A 16,762-nucleotide genomic window follows, 5' to 3' on the forward strand; every position below is an offset into this window, starting at 1 on the left:
GCTTAGAGGAGAGGTGGTCCTCTCTCCTGATGTCCTGCTGTTTTGGGGTGAGGCTATCTCCCCCTGGGACTGAGGCTGGAGTTTCAGACAGCGCATCCTGTAGCAGGTAGGCCGCTGGGGAGAGGGCCGTGGCCTGTCTTGTGTCCTAGGGCTGTTTGCTCAGAGCTCTGCACTGCCTGTGAGCCCTCAGAATGTCCGTTTGTGCCTCAGGACAAGTGTAAACCCCAGGCTCCCCCTGGCAGCTTTTCTGTTACAAGTCTGCCAGCATCTCTCACTGGGAATCCATCTTGGAGTGTGGTGGAAAGCACGCCAGGGTCCTGCAGCTGCAGCAGCCTTGCTTGTGCGGGCTCTCCTGCAGGGCGCGCTGCTGCTTGAGTGGAGAAGGGTTGCACCTGCTTGCCAAGAGCACTCTTCCTCTTGTTTCCTTAGTGAAGGATCAGTCGCCAGGCACCTAATTACTTGTTTCAATATCTGGTGGAAAACCTAGTGTGTAATTCCGTCGACTTGAGTAATAGATCCTTTAGAAAGATAAAGCGTGCAAGCCCTCTTCCCTTTGCATTTCATTTAGCCTAATGATAATGTGGCTTAATTTTGTGAAAACCTAAAGCCAGACATAATTCTTGAGTCCTTATAGCTACGGGAGCCCTATAAATCAGTTCATCCTTACAGATTGCTTTATAGGCACAGCTACAAGACTGAAAATTCGCCCTGTGACAGGGATTTAGTGTGGCAGGTGATGCCGTCTGCCTGAAACCACAGCGCTCATCCCCAGAGCCTGGCACCGGGGGTGTGCTGCCATCACCCCGCTGTGGTGCCGGTGGTATGCTGGGTGCTGGTGGTGTGCTGGGTGCTGGTGGTATGCTGGGTGCTGGTGGTGTGCTGGGTGCTGGTGGTGTGCTACCGTCACCCCGCCATGGGGCCGGGGGTGTGCTGCCATCACCCCACCGTGGGGCCGGTGCTGTGCTGCTGTCACCCTGCCATGATGTGTCTCCTCCTGCACTCTGTTTGGAACAGCATGCGCATTCTCAGGCAGGAACCTTTGGCCTTTGTCCAGGTGCGCTTAGTAGGTGCTCGGTCAACTTCAGTGGATTGGATTATAGAACAAATCAATGAGTGGGTATGATCCATTCACACAGGGTGCCTAACAGATGCTGTGGAAGGCATGGAGTCAGTGATGGGTTTTGTTTGTAGTCAGGTGGCAGTAGCTGGGCTGTGACGCAGGGAAAGCAAGTTGCCATTGCTGGCAGTGGACACAGTGCTGCCTACCTCAGCCCTGGGGCAGCTTGTTAGGAATGTGATCACAAAGCTCCCTGCGGTTTTTTCTTTTTCTTTCTTTCTATTTTTTTTAAGATTTAGTTTATTTTATTGGAAAGGCAAATATCTAGAGAGAAGAAGAGATAGAGAGATCTCCTATCCACTGGTTCACTCCCTAAGTGGCCACAAACGGCTGGAGCTATGCCAATCTGAAGCCAGGAGCCAGGAGCTTCTTCCCGGTGTCCCACGTGGGTGCAGGGTCCCAAGTCTTTGGGCTGTCCTCTTCTGCTTTCGCAGGCCACAAGCAGGGAGCTGGATGAGAAGTGGAGCAGTTAGGACCCAAACTCTGCTCCCTACGGGATCCTGGGGATCCTGCAAGGCGAGAATTTAGCCACTAGGCTATTGTGCTCTGTTTTTTTTCTTTTAAAAAGGACCGATGTACTTTTCTTGGTTGGATAGGTGCCTCATCTGCCTATTCTGGCCGTCTCTTTTCCATCATTTGAGTTTTGTGTATTTGTCTGAATCCTAGTGGACTCCTGTTCGAGCAGTGGAAAAGCTGCCCCTCTGCCGTCCCCTGGCACTCAAGTCTTCCTCCCCGAGGCAGTCTGTGTTTTTCTCAGTTCTTCCTCGTTGGGTTTTTGTTTTGTTTTTCACAATATAAATGTATTTTTTAAGGTTACAAAGTTCAACCTGATGAAAACCCAGAAGTTTTCTTTCTTTTTCTTTGAAGTCCTGGCTCCTGATCTCCATCCCCAGAGACAGCTGCAGCCCCAGGGTTTCCCGTGTCCTCAGCAAGGGTGGACATCTGGCAGCGTCTGGGAGTCTCTGTTGTTAACGGAGAAATGACGTGCTGCTGCTGGCATCCAGTGGTGGAGGCCAGGGATGCTGCTAGGATGCTTTCCTGTGCCCAGGACAACCCTGGACCCCAGAATTAGGGCTCAGACTTTCAGTAGGGCTAGCACTGAGAAACCCTGTTCTGCACATCTGTAAATAAATGAATACAAACCTGCACTGCCTGTTTATATGCAAATGATAGAAATCTTGCATGTGTGTTGCCTTTACATCTAAAATAGCCCAGCACATGTGGCTGGGCCAGCTTTGCAAGACAGTTTTGAATACTCTGTTTCTAAAAGCCACTCCTAGGAACATTGGGCAACAGGGCGGGGTAGCAGGGCTGTTTTAGCCCAGTCTTCTGACTTTTGCATCCTAGCATAACTGGATCTGCCTGTGGCCTGGGGGCTTTTCTTCCCTCCGTCTAACCACCTACTGCTGCTGGCATGGAATCCCAGTGCTAAACCCATCACAGGGTCGGAGCTCGTACCGGGATGGAGTCTTCTTGTAGCCATCCCTCTCTGCCAGACCCTTGATTTTAACAGAATTCACCATTTCCCATATCAATATCAGAATAAATGCCTTCTGAAATGCTCCCGGAAAGGAAGGGTTGTGCTGGTTTGATAGCTCCTTTCCCACATTGCTGCTCTTCAGCAGCTTTGGCATCTCCTGGGCCGTGAGGGATGGTCTTGCATTAGTACTCTTCCTTCTGAGGAGGAGCCACCAGCCAGCAGTGTGAAGGAGCGGCCGACTTCCGCAGAGTGTAACCGAGAGCTCCTGAATGCGGCCCAGGCTCTGGAGCAAGCATCACAGGGGTGGCCGCTTCAGACAGGATGTGTTTGTGGTTGGGGAAGGAAGAGGTTGACACACTGCATGCATTAAGGCAAATCCCATTTCTTCTTTTCCACCAGGTCTTCCTAATTATCCATCACGCACCACTGGTGAACTCGTTAGCTGAAGTCATTCTCAATGGCGATCTGTCTGAAATGTACGCCAAGACTGAACTGGATATTCAGAGAAGCTCTGTAAGTCTAAGAAGCCATTGCTGGTGCTAGTCATCTGTGTGTTCCTCTAAACTCAGCAACCCAGCATTCTGCTGCTGCATTGACAAGGAGGCATGAGTTGGTCTGGGATTGTAGGAATCAAAGTGGAGTCTTGAAATGCATAGCTGGAAAAACCTGGGCTGCAATACTTAGAGGCGGTCTAATTGAGCATTTATCACTGAATATGGCATTGTACCACCCTGCGACAGAATGAGAGCATGTCTCGTCTAAGGCACGGAGACCTTCGGAAATTGGACAGTGTCTGTCTAGCCATGCTGTGGGCCTCCTGTGTTACAGTAGGAAGCAGAGGGGACTGGGGGGAGGTGGAGAGGACAGGCCTCCTCTGTTGGCAGCTGCTGTTGCACCCCTGCCACTGCTGTTGTTCTGCAGGCATGTGGATGACAAGCTGGCATTCTGTCAAGTTTGAAGTGACCAGTGAGCTGTGCAGCATGGATGTGGTCTGCAGGGGCTGTGGTCATGCTCTGTAGCCTACTGAGGGAAAGTACCTGGTGGCATGGCAGGAGCTGTGGCCTTTGCTCAGGCTTTCCCAGCCGGTCATCTCTTTACTGTTGTTTCTCCTGCTGTCTCACTCCTCTCTCCTGAGTTCCACACTGCCTCAGTACTACCCGCTCCTCTGCCCTGTGCCTGTGCCCTCGCTATATGTATAGGCCAGGAGATTCCTAGGTGCCTGACGCCCTCTTGTCTAACGTCTCACCCTCTTTGCCTGCCAGGGATCAACTCCTGTGGGTTTGGCTTCCATATCTGAGAGGAGCCCGGAATACTCTGTACAAGGGCCATTTGCTAAAAGGCCGGTCTCCACAGCCAGGGGCTCAGGTGGGTGCCACACTGGATGAAAGGGCCAGTTCGCCCTGGAATGCTAGCCTGTGGCACACCTGGGTGAGTGGGTGGGATGTAATCCTGGGTGTAGAAGGCTGACACTGCATGGCTTGCCCTTCTGGATTTGCTGCCGTCCAGTGGCCTCAGCAGGCCATTTGACCCTTCAGGGGAGCATTTGAGCCTCTACAAAGTTTCCAGAAGCTGTATCCTTGTTGGTGGGGCTGTTAGTCCAGCTGTATCAGAGTGAGTCTTTCCATGGCTGCTGTCTGGTCCATCCTGTCTCAATTTGTTCAGCAAATGTCTTATAAGCCCTTTCTTTGGGTCAGGCAGCTTGCTGGCTCTGGGGGATATGCAAAGCCATAAATCGTCTCTGTTGCATTGGAGCTTTGCATCCAGTTGGGGAGATGGATGTAGGTCGTGCAGACAAGCAGGGTTACTGTCTTGGCTCTCACACATGCTTTGCTGAGATGGAGGACCATCTGGTGGGAGGGTAAAACTTTCAGGGGGAAATGACTGGTGTAGGACAGGAGAGGTGCCCTGTGGCCCTTCTGCTGACAACACATGGTCTGGAACATGTGCTGCTGACGCAGAGTCTGGGTTTCTGGAGAGAATTCTCTGCAACTTGTCCAACTAGCTTCAGCCAAGTGAATGCAAGGACCAGGATATGAGGCTGTGTGCCAACAGCTGGGACCCTGGGCAAGTATTTGGCTCCATATAGAGAACAGGGAGAGAGCCCCTGTGGTTGAGGTTACAGAGGCTGCCAGAAAGCCCAGCCAGTGACAGTCAGGCTCGCACACCTGTTTAGATTACTTGTTGGAGCTTTAAAAGAAAACTTTATGAACTGCTAGCATTAAATTTATAAACTTTCACATGAAGTCTGGATTTCTGGAATTTCTTGGGCGGTCAGAAGAGCTGGGCACCCTTCTGCCTGTGTTTCTGCAGAAAGCTTCGCAGGGCCACACGTTCACCATTAACTTGGCCTTGTCTCTGCCTGGCCTGCTGCTGGGGCTCCATCTACAGTGCTGACAGTCTGAGATGTAGTGGCTTCCCTTGTACTCTGTGTGTCTTGTGAGTCTCAGCCCCCAGGATAGTAGCAGGCTTTACCGTGTTCATGTAGACATTGGTACAGTGCCAAAGTTATACTTGGTGCTCAAAGAGAGGAACTCTGGGATAGCTGGGAGTCTGAATTAATTTTTTTTAATTTATTGGAGATAACGTGTGCACCTATCCTGTGATTCCTTTCCCAAATGCCTCCAATGGTTAGGGCTGGGATGGAATTGAAGCCAGGAGCTGGAAACAGTGCAGTTTCCTTTGTGGATGGCAGGAGCCCAATTAAGCTATCAGCACTACTTCCCAGGGTCTGCGTTAACAGGAAGCAGAGCTGGAGTCCGGAGTTCAACCCAGATGGTCCGAGGTGGGATGCAAGTGTCGTTTAACTGCTTGGCTAAATGCCCTCTCCTCCAGGAGTTTTTAAAATTGTAGTAAGAACATTTACTATGAGATTTAAAACTTTCTTTTGAAATGAATAAATAGCATGTTATTATTGTCTATTATTGGGATCAGTAATGGAACTAGGACTTGAACTCAGGCATTCCCATATGGGACATGATTGTCTTAACCCCTGCACCCATACCTTCTCTCCCATTTACCCCCCCCCCCCCGCCTTTTTAAAAAAATATTTTAGTTATTTATTTGAAAGAGTAACAGAGGGAATACTTGTATCTTCTGGTTCCCTCCCAAAATGCTCACAATGGCCTGACCTGGACCAGGCTGAAATCAGGAGCCAGAAATTCCATAATTGTCTCCCAGACGTGAACATAGGAACCCAAGTACTGGTACCATCTTATGGTGCTTTCCTAGGAGGAAGCTGGATTGGAACTGGAGTAACCAAGGCTCAAACCAGCACTCTGATACAGCGTGCGGGTTCCTTCTCCCTTCCTTTTGTAAGGCTACGTAGTATTCCATTAAAAGTGCCCACCCCATTTTCTTCATCTATCCATATACATCTTTTTTTAATTGGAATTTTTTCTCAGAGAGTTGTAGATTCACAGAGAGATCTTCCCCAGTTTTGCTCACTGGTAACCGCTTGCTAAAATCTGGTACTTTGTCACAAGTGGGATATTGACACTGTGCTGTGTGGGGTTTACAGTTTGAGCAGCTTGCAGAGGTCTCTGATACCCTCACTTGGGCTGCTTGCTTCAGGTGGGCCTCCCTAACCCAGGGAGTGTGCAAGAGATCTGGACTTCCTTGGGGTGAAGGTCCCGCCTCCACTGTGAGAGGCACAGACTGTCTTTGGGACCCACCCACTGTCAGTTGTGGTGGGTGCCTGAATTGAAAACCAGGCTCTTTCTAGTGTGGAAGGAATTACCAGCCCAAGAGAAAGTGATGGTTCCCCACTTCCGGCCAGGGACAGCTTGCTGCAGTCTGCGTGTCAGGGCTGAGCGCGAGGTGATGCCCCCCACGACTCGTGCGACACAGTCCTGTTGCGATTCACCTTCCTTCCCCATGAGCAAGAAGGCTCCTGTTGCTTCCTGCCTGACTCGGATGTGGTTTGATCGTACTTGTTCTAAGTTTCTTGGTCTTTTTAACCTACTTTCTCCTTCCCGTAATTTGTAGATAGGTTACTGGTATTGCTTCATTTTTACCAGCAGACCTCTCATAAAACCAAACCAAAATTGAGGAGAGAGAAGCAGAGGGGAGAGCGGAGTTATTTGAAAAGACTGTAATTTAGGGTTAAATTTGAAATACATCTAGTTGAAATTCATCCGTGCATTAAAATCACATGGTTCCTTTAAGGGATCATTCTCACTGGAGGATTAACTTGCAGGGTGGACAGCAGTACTTGTCTGGAGAAACGGTAAGAGAACCCTAACTCTGAAAGTGCCAACATCTCATTGCGAAATGAAATGAACAGATGGGTCATCATTACTTGTAGGTGGTTTTTATTATTATTCTTTTTAAGATTTGTTTATTTTTATTTGAAAGAGTTAAAGAAGGAGAGGCCAAGAGATCTTCCATCCACTGGTTCACTCCTCAAATGGCCAAAATGGCTGGAGTGAGCCGATCCTATGCCAGGAGCCTATAGTCTCCTTGGGATCTTCTACATGAGTGCGGGACCTAAGGAATTGAGCCTTTCTGCACTGCCTTCGCAGGTGCATTAGCAAGCAACTGGATTGGAAGTGGAGCAGCTGGGACTGAAACCAGCACCCATATAGGATGCCAGAGCCAAAAGGAGAAGCCCAGCCTGCTACGCCATGGCACTAACCTTGCTATTTTTTATTTTAAGAATTTTTTTTCTACACTGAATTGCTGTGGAATGGTTTCTTTAGTTTTTTGCATTCCTTCATTTGTTCTCCCAGTGGACAACTGTTGTGTCTTTGTGCTGTGAGATTAGGCATGTGGGAGTACCCTGTTCCCACTGGGCCTCTCACCCTGACACGGGGGACTGTGGCCTGAAGATGTCCTGTGCCCTGTGCCCTCCTGGGGTTTGCTAGAAATGCTAAAGAAATCCCTGGTGCGTGATCAAGTGACTCAGTGGGCGAGGGTCACAAGGGATCTTGTGACCTTCTCAAAATGACTCTCAGAGCCATGCTGCTTAGGAGCCTACCTGCACATGCCACCTCTCTTTGCCCTGCGGTGATTTTTGCAGAATGGCATGTGGAGGCACCTGCACGGAGGAAGCCAGATTGCCAGCACTCCTCAGGCCCTGGCTGCGCATTCCAAGCTATGTCCTGGGTCGAGTTCTTTGTCCTTGGGCCTTGTGGCCTCACTGCCACAATGTGAATAACAAGAAAGCACTTGTGGGGAGGATTCAGAGATGTGTAACAAGTTCTTTGCAAAATCTAGCAGAGACTGGGCCCGGTGGCGTGGCCTAGTGGCTAAAGTCCTTGCCTTGAACGCGCCGGGATCCCATACGGACGCTGGTTCTAATCCCGGCTGCTCCACTTCCTATCCAGCTCCCTGCTTGTGGCCTGGGAAAGCAGTTGAGGATGGCCCAGAGCTTTGGGACCCTGCACTCGTGTGGGAGACCCAAAGAGGTTCTTCGGATCAGCACAGCACCAGCTGTTGCGGTCACTTGGGGAGTGAATCATCGGATGGAAGATCTTCCTCTGTGTCTCTCCTCCTCTCTGTATATCTGACTTTGTAATAAAATAAATAAATCTTTAAAAAAAATCTAGCAGAGACCATGTGGGTAAATATTAGGTGGAGAATCACAGATATTCCTTCATTTCAGATGGGGTCCATCCTGGTGCGCTTGTCAAAAGTTAAAAATCTGGCAAAATTACACATACTATAACTAATATACTAAGCATCAGTGTTCAGCCAAGCCTCCACTAAATGTGCCCAGAACACTCACATTGCATATGGTTGGACAAAATTGGGCATGGCATCCCATGTTGGAGTGCTGATTTAAGGCCTGGCTACTTGGCTTCTGATCCAGCTTCCTGTTAATCTTGCCTAGGAGACAGCAGGAGATGGTACGTGTGCTTGGGTCCCTGCCACCCATGTGAGAGACAAGAATAGAGTACCTGGCTCCTGTCTTCGGCCTGGCCCCAACCCAACTGCTGAAGCCATTTGAGAGTGAACCAAAGGATGGAAGATGTTTCTGTCTTTGTCTCTTTGGCTGTTGCTGTGCCTTCCAAGCAAATAAATTGTACCTTGTCCTGTCATATTACTAGGTACTTAAAAAAATAATAGATGATGGAGAGCAAAAAAAAATTATTTAATGCAAAGTTGATTGTGTCACAATATTGAGCATTGCAGTCATGTATTGGCTGTTGAACTAAAATGAAAAGCAGAATGGTTTTTCTGCTAGCCCAGGAAAAGATCACAATGCAGCATTTACACTGGGCTTCCTACGGAAGGGACAGGGCTTTCAGACCATTGTGAAGGCAGAGACCCCTGACGCAGGTGGGCATTTAACTCAATGCCAGCTTATTGCCAATACAGACTGGGTGGCAGCGATGATGGCTCAAGCAATCGATGCCTGGCATCTGGTGTTGGCCCAACCCCATCTCAGCCTCTGTGGGTGTTTGAGAAGTGAGCCAACAGGTGAATCTTCTGTCTTTATCTCAAAAAAAAAGGTGAAGAAGGAGGAGGAAGGAAGGAACGTAGGAGGAAATGTAGGAAGGAAGGAAAGGAGGAAGACTGTGGTGAGTCTGGAGCTGTCTGTGTGAGGGTATTGGTTTCTTAGGATGGGAGCATCACCTCACACCCTGCTTGGAACCTCCTTCCTGGCCTGCGAAGGGGCCTCTGGAGTGAGGAATGTGGAAGCATGCCTGGTGTGTTCCTCAAGATAGTGACTCCTGACCAGACACAAAGGCGCGGAGAGGAGAAGCGTCAGCAGTGGTAGCAGTGTGCATGAGAAAGACAGCGTCACCGCTGACTGATGGTGGACTGAGCCCTCTGGTGTCTTCTGACTCGGCTGGCCCCACACTGAATTTCTATAGAAAGTATGAGGCAGTGCTATTGTGTAGAAGGTTAAGCTTCCATCTACAGCACCAGTTTCTTTTTTTTTTTTTTTTTAAGATTTATTCGTTTTATTACAGCCAGATATACACAGAGGAGGAGAGACAGAGAGGAAGATCTTCCGTCCGATGATTCACTCCCCAAGTGAGCCACAACGGGCCGATGTGCGCCGATCCGAAGCCAGGAACCAGGAACCTCTTCCGGGTCTCCCATGCGGGTGCAGTGTCCCAATGCATTGGGCCGTCCTCAACTGCTTTCCCAGGCCACAAGCAGGGAGCTGGATGGGAAGTGGAGCTGCTGGGATTAGAACCGGCGCCCATATGGGATCCCGGGGCATTCAAGGCGAGGACTTTAGCCGCTAGGCCACGCCGCCGGGCCCCAGGACCAGTTTCTTAAACAGGCACTGCTCTGTGTACTAGGTGCTCTACTTCTGATCCAGCTCCATGCTAAGGCCTAGGGGAACAGCAGAGATTAGCCCAAGTACTTGGACCCAACTCCCACATGGAAGACCCGCTTGGCTACTAGCTTTGGACTGGCCTAGTAACACCCATTTTGGCCATTTGGGAAGTGATGCAACATCTTTATCTCTTTTTTTCTGTCTGTAAATCTACCTTTCAAATACAAAAATAAAATTAAAAAAATACAGGTACTCGCCTGCTAATGGATATGTTCTCATGGTGGTTGGCTGGCAATTCTGGATGGAGTGTAAGGATTCTGTGGTGTACCGGGCTGGCTTGTGCCAAAATAAAGACATTGACCACCTTCCTGTAGATAGTAGTTTGGCTCATTGGGAGGGTCCCCAGATGGTTTCCTGGGGGTTGAAGAGTGAGTACACATGAGAAATGTTGGCCACAGTTCTTGGAGTGATGTCTGTCATCTCTAGTAGCTGGGCCCACCAAGCAGAATACTCTTCCAGGACTAAGAAAGGAGTATCCTTGCTCCTCTGTTTGTGTGTTCAGAGCGTTCCCCTTGATCCTGCAGCCTCGCTGCTCCCACAGGGCTGTTTGCCCAACCTGGGCTTGCCTCTGATCACTGGGGAGTCTCTTGTGTGCAGAATGCATCAGGCCATTTAGTGCCTCTATCAACCAGGAATAGAGTCCCATTTGCCTTCTGGTGATTGCCAGCCCTTCAGTGCCTGTTGGGAGTGCAGATTCTCCTTCCTGGAAGTACTGGGCCTCCAGGAGAGGGTTGATGTGAGGACTGATGGGAAGCAGGCTGCTATACGTCAGGGCCTTCCCGACTCAGTTGCTAATGCTTCCGCAGAATTTGAGCTGAGCATGTTCTCCCTTTCTGTACATAGCTGCAGTCTCTAATCCCTCGATGGATTTACAGCTCCAGGGCATCATTTTTACCTTCATACATTTGGAGTATGGGGGTTCGTATGTAGAAAGATTTGAGAGGATCTAAGAAAATACGGAGGTACATGTCCCATGCTCAAGGAGGCATCCTTAGCCTTGAAGCAGGTATCTGTCCCTGTCTCCTGGGGTGGAAGGGAGACTGGACAACTGCTGGGAGCCCCAAGGTGGGGAGGCTAGTGAAGGGAGCAGCCCATGGCCATGGCTGCAGGTGACCGGGACTCCAGGCAAGGCTCCTTCCTCCCCTTTCTCCGTCACCGTAGGAGGGACCAGTCCTTCAGAATCACAGCTTCCTAGAGGAGCCAGTGTGGAAAAGGAGAGTGACCACCTTGGGCAGGGCCAGAGGTGATAAAGAGGAGGTGGTGACAGATGTAGGATGCGCTGGAGCAGCCACAGGCTGCAGGCTGTGCTGTGCTGAGGTGGTATAAACCCTGTGCACATGGGGACCTTCCCTACCCTGCGTTCAACCATTAGTGACTTCTTCCAGGTTTCAACTAAAATCAGGAAATTGAGGGTGGGGACAGAGAAATGTGGCACCCACCACTTCTGGTGCCTGTGCCCTGGGGCGTTGCTGGATTTTCCTCTTGGTGACGTCCATCCAGACTTCTGAGTTACGAAAGCTGAGTCATTACATATGTGGTCAACAAATGACGTATTGATACCTGCCACATGCCAGGTGCTGTTCTAGACCGTGGAGATGCACTAGTGAATTAAATATCCTGACCTCTGGGAGCTTCTGGTTTCTGGGAAAGAGACAGAGGAACAGGAATGCTAAATGTTAGAGAGTTAACTGGGTATGAGAAGCTCTAGAAGAGTCCAGCAGAGGAAGGTAGCACTGGGACAAACTGGCAGCTCCACAGGCCAACACAAAGGAGAACATGGCAGGGCTTTTTGACAGTTGATACTGTTCTGAGTGATGGTTGAATTACAGGTGGGCTGCTCCCATCTGCTGAGCCCAAGCTGCCTGGCTCACCCTTTTGGACTCCCTGCCACAGTATTTATGAGGCTCCCACACATTTCAGGCAGGTGCCCAGCTGGGCACAGGGAATCCAGAAAGAGCAAGACACATACCCCTGTCCAGACAGCCTAGCAGCGACAGACAGTAAGCAGGTGTGTCCACAGTTCCAGATTTGATCTGGGAAGGAACTAGAAAGAGCACTGGACTCAGGAGGTGATGGTGAAGGAGTAGATCTAATGTTTGGGGCCTGATAGGAGTTGTTGTGGGGACTGAGCAGGATGGAAGGCTTGGGGAACAGGGATGTCAGAAGAAATAGTGGCTCCTGTGGAGGGGCCTTGCTCCTTGCAGAGCTTGTGGGCCTCCTCCTTTTATTTGCCTCATTCTGTTCTAGTCATCACCAGAGGGCCAAGGATTGTTAATCTCAAGGTCTCCCCAGGAGAGAACTGGGTCTTCCAGAAAGGAAGTGACCGTCCCACTGGGATTGCAGGGTCTGATCCTTTCTCATGATCTTCCTAGTCTGTGTTCTTTGTCACTGTCTGCAATGATAGTCACTTCCAGATTTTAAATTTTTTGCTTACTCGAAAGGCAGAGCAACAGAGAAAAAGAGATCTTCTACCACTGTTTTACTCCTCAAATGCCTACCCCTGCCAGGACAGGACCAGGCCAATGCCAGGAGCCCAGAACTCCTTCTGAGTCTCCTACGTAAGTGGCAAGGACCCAAATACTTGAACCAGCAGCGCCTGCTACCTCTGGGGTGTGTGAATTAGCTGGAAGCTGGATGGAAAGCAGAAGAGTCAGGAGTTCTGAGGATCAGAACCCTCAGATACGAGATGTGCACATGCCAGAGAGCATCCTGATCCTCGCACCAAATATTTGTTTCAGTCGTTTCCAGTTTAGCGTGGCATCTTCGGGAGTATAGAATTCCAGACTAGATGTTTTGAGTAACAGATTTCATTATCTTATTTTAGATTACAAAAAAATGCAATGCAAAAACTTCTCCTAAAGAAATAACCCTAATATGTAGTTGGTATGTCGTTGCTTAGTGAAGGAAGAAGAGATGTTTGTGTGATTGAAGAGCCCTGTTCAGTAGGGGCCCTTGCAGTTAACTCATCTCACAAGTGTCTGTTAGCCCTGGATTGAGTGCCAGAGCCAGTGCCTGACACAGTGGTGTGTGTTGAGAGGACAGAGAAGATGACTGGAGTGGAGAAGGTAAGGGAGATGAGGCTGGCCTGCCTTGGCCTCTGGGGGTTGACCTCCCGGGAGAACTCACAGCGCCGACATGGGGTTACTGGCTGTTCGCCCCAGAACGCAAGTGCCGGTTGTGAGCACACTGAGGCTCCACTTGCCAGTCCTAGAGCTCTGAGCATCTGTTCTGATTCTAGGGAATGGACATTTTCTTGGTTTATGCCTCTGCATCTGCAATACCCTCTGATAATTGGCCAGTTTACAGAGAAGAATGCCATGTCCCTCTTGTTAATGGAGGTGGCCTGTTACCTCCGTGTGTTTCCCCACACTATCAGCTTTATTTTTTCCCATTAAATTTGGCAGCATTACCCAGTCACCTTGCCGATGTGGTTGCGATTGTGCATTCCGGATGCGTGTTGGGCTGTGGTTCAGCAGTCTCATGTTACTCACGGTTTGGCATGTAGTGCTCACACCCATATATCACTCAAGACTTGGTGGCGTGTGATGTTCATCACTGATCATCTCGCTCTGGAATGAGTGTAAGCTCACTCTACCGGATTCTTCCCTTCATAGCTGATGGCAGAGCCATGTGCTGCAGTGCTGTTGGTTACAGTTGCTGCGAACTTGGGCCATTATGATGCCTGTGATTTGGGCTGTGCATAAAAGATAAAAATCTCATGTGATGGGGGGCCATGTTGTGCATCATGGGTTAAGCTGCTGCCTACAATGACAGTATCCCTCATGGGCCCTGGTTTGAATCCTAGCTGCCCTGCTTCCAGTGTGGCTTCCTGCTAATGGATCTGGAAAGCAGCAGAGGTTGGCTGAAGTTCCCGGATCCCTGTGCCCCCAGGGGAGACCTAGGTGAAACTGGCTCCTGGCTTCAGCCTGGCTCAATCCTGGCCATTGTGGCCATTTGGCAGAATGAACCAGTGAACAGAAGACATCTTTGTCTCTCTGTAACTCTGCCTTCCAAATAAATAAAATCTTAATTTTTTTAATCTCATAGGATTATGTATTGTGGATGACAGTATGATTGGCAGGTCAGAGAGCCACTTAATGAGTAATGCATAAACTATCCAATATTTGGTTCCCCAGGGCCACCTGCTTCCCTGAGGGATGTGTCTCCATCTGACTTAGTCTTGTATCTGCCCTTCAGGCAGCAGGCTGGGAGTGAGTGTTTACATAGCATAGTACGATGGGTACCTGCTTGAGCACTGGAGCTGGACTTCCTGGAGTCAAATCCCATCTCTGCTTCTTACTGGTGGAAGGCCCTGGGGAAATATTTGTACTGCAGAGCTCCCTTCCCCATTAGGTTCTTGGGAGAATAAAGTAAGGCAGCATGTACAAAGTGCCCAGAACAGTGCTGTCCCTCTACAAGGACTCAAGTGTTCTTGAGACTCAGAAAATGTGCTGTGTCCTGGTACCTCCTAGCAGCCCTGGGGGAGCCTCCTTCCTCCAGCATCTGGGTGTGCTGCAGCACATGGCACTGCTTCCTGTTCTCCTGCAGCACTTGCTGCACTGTCAGTGCTCGGGAAAGGAAGAGGCCCAGCAGCGGCTCTCCTGGCTGTTTGATTCACTTGTAGCTTGTGTTTAGGGTGTTACAGAAGTCTGACTTTATTGGAAATCCTCTAGGTCAACTTGCTTTTTTTTAAATTGAGGCATAACAAATATGATTAAGTACATAAAAGTGTAGTAATCTTAGGTGTACTGCTTGATGATTTTTTCCCTGAGCTTATACTTGTGTGTAATTTGAGTCTTTATAGAGACCATGTCTGCCTCCTATATGGCTCCTGCTCAGTCTATAAATAGCACCCCCTTTCTCACTCCAGGTAATCACCATTTGGCCTAGCAGTTAAGATGCCGGCATCCCCATTCGAGTGCCTGGATGTGATGGCCAACTCTAACTCCTGACTTTGGCTTCCTGTTAGTGCAGACCTGAAAGACAGTGATGAGGGCTCAAGTGATTGGTCTTTGCTGTCTATGTACAAGGTGTGGATTGGATTCCCACCTCCCAGCTCTAGCCTGCCCAAATCCAGCCATTGTGGGCATTTGGATAGTTAGCCAGGGGACGTTGGCAGCACACACACTTTCTCTCAAATAGTTTTTTTTTCCTTTTTTTTTTTTATTTATTACATTGCATTATGTGACATAGTTTTATAGGTACTGGGATTCTCCCCCACCCCTCCCGAAACCCTCCCCGCCATGGTGGATTCCTCCACCTTGCTGCATTGCCACAGTTCAAGTTCAGTTGAGATTCTCAAATAGTTTTTAAAAAGTTTTTATTTCTAAAAATATTGGTGAAACAGCATAAAACTTATCATCTTTTTTGTTTGTCTGTAAATCAGACTTACAGAGAAAAAGAGACCCTCCATCTGCTGGATCACCCTCCAGATTGCTGTAATGGCCAGTACTGGACCAGGCCAAAGTTCCTTCCAGGTCTTCCACATGTAGAAACTTCTTCCAGGTCTCCCACATGGGTGGCAGGGGCCCATGCACTTGGTCTGTCAACTGCTGTTTTTTCCAGGCCATTAATAGGGAGCTGGATTGGAAGTTTAGCAGCCAGAACATGAACCAGTGTCCATATGGAATGTTGGTATTCCAGCAGCAGCTTTACCTGCTGTCACTGGCCCTCAAATTTACCATCTTGAACACTTAAAAATGTGCAGCTCACTAGCATTAACTATGTTCTTCAAAGGGATTGTTTATATTTTCAGAGTGCTGATAATACTTTCTTGATGTAAAACAACTGAATGTAGAAGCAGATAGAGTAGAAAGCGGAAGTTCCACAACATCAATATCTTCCTGAAAGGGAACCACTGTTCTCAGCCTGTGTGGCCTCCTAGGCCTGTCTGTGTTTTCATGCACAGCTATTCTGTAGCTGTTCACTGGATCACTGATTGGTGTTGGAATGCAGCTTGCTGTTCTCCAGGCAGCCCATGTGCACACAGACCTCCCCTGTGTCATCAGCAGTGCGGCCTTATCACCTCCAGGCAGCAGACCTTGCCAGTTGCCACCCTGCCTGTTGACCTGTGGCTGCCCCAAAGAGCTGCCGTCAGACTTCCCTTTCTCAGAGAGGCCTTAGTCATCGCTGGCCCCAGGGGATTCTCCTTTCCCGGAGTATTGGACTTTTAAAGGAATTGGTGCGGGGCGGGGCGCAGAGCTTTAGCTTGAGGGATGCAAGGATAGAGAAGACAACATTAGCCAGCCAGCACTTTAGAGTCACCCTAAAATCCCATTTAGCTGACCTTGATCCCAGAAGACACCCTTAAAGTCCAATCACAAAACTCAGGGCCCCACCATGTTCCCTACTTAGATGCCTGCATGACTGCTACAGTCTGTAAGGGGCTCCCTTCCTTGCAGCTCTAGGCAAAACCTGAACTTCAGACATTGGGAAACGTAGGCGTTGTTTGTATAATGCTTTCCTTTGGGACATACCCTTTCTCTTTCCATATGAGAGGAAGCATCCAAAAGCCATTGGATGGTTGACACTGAAATGGACTTTCCCCACTCTGGTCAGTTTCATCTAGCTTGGTCTTTAATTTTGCTGAGTGTTAGGCTGCTTTTTCCCTTCCCTCTATTCTTTCTCCCTGCATTCTCTTTTCTCCTTTTCACATTGTTTTAAGCTTTCCCTTCCAAGGTGGAAAGGTACACAAAGGTGAACTGTGAGCTCACCTAGCAGCAGCCTGTTGAGTCCCTGTCCCCCCCGGGCCTTGCAGTTGGGATGAAGATGGAGAGGGACCTGACTTCTCCTGGGTGTCCCCAGGCCGCCGTATTCTGGGTTGTATAGTGGGAGGGTCTCGTAGGAGAACAGGAATGGTCTTGTGGCTCTG

At 49.3% G+C, this 16,762-nt stretch overlaps 1 protein-coding gene across 7 annotated transcripts in view; it reads left to right on the plus strand.

Moving 5' to 3' along the window:
* Window positions 1-16,762, plus strand: part of CLEC16A (C-type lectin domain containing 16A) — a 190,503-nt gene that overhangs the window by 25,657 nt on the left and 148,084 nt on the right. For all 7 annotated transcript variants that reach the window (XM_058680868.1, XM_058680867.1, XM_004586757.3 and 4 more), the window contains exon 9: window positions 2,997-3,110. In XM_058680868.1, coding sequence (XP_058536851.1) covers window positions 2,997-3,110 — 114 coding nt within the window. The remainder of the gene's footprint in view (window positions 1-2,996; window positions 3,111-16,762) is intronic.

Source organism: Ochotona princeps, chromosome 24 (assembly GCF_030435755.1).
Source record: "Ochotona princeps isolate mOchPri1 chromosome 24, mOchPri1.hap1, whole genome shotgun sequence".
NCBI lineage: Eukaryota > Metazoa > Chordata > Mammalia > Lagomorpha > Ochotonidae > Ochotona > Ochotona princeps.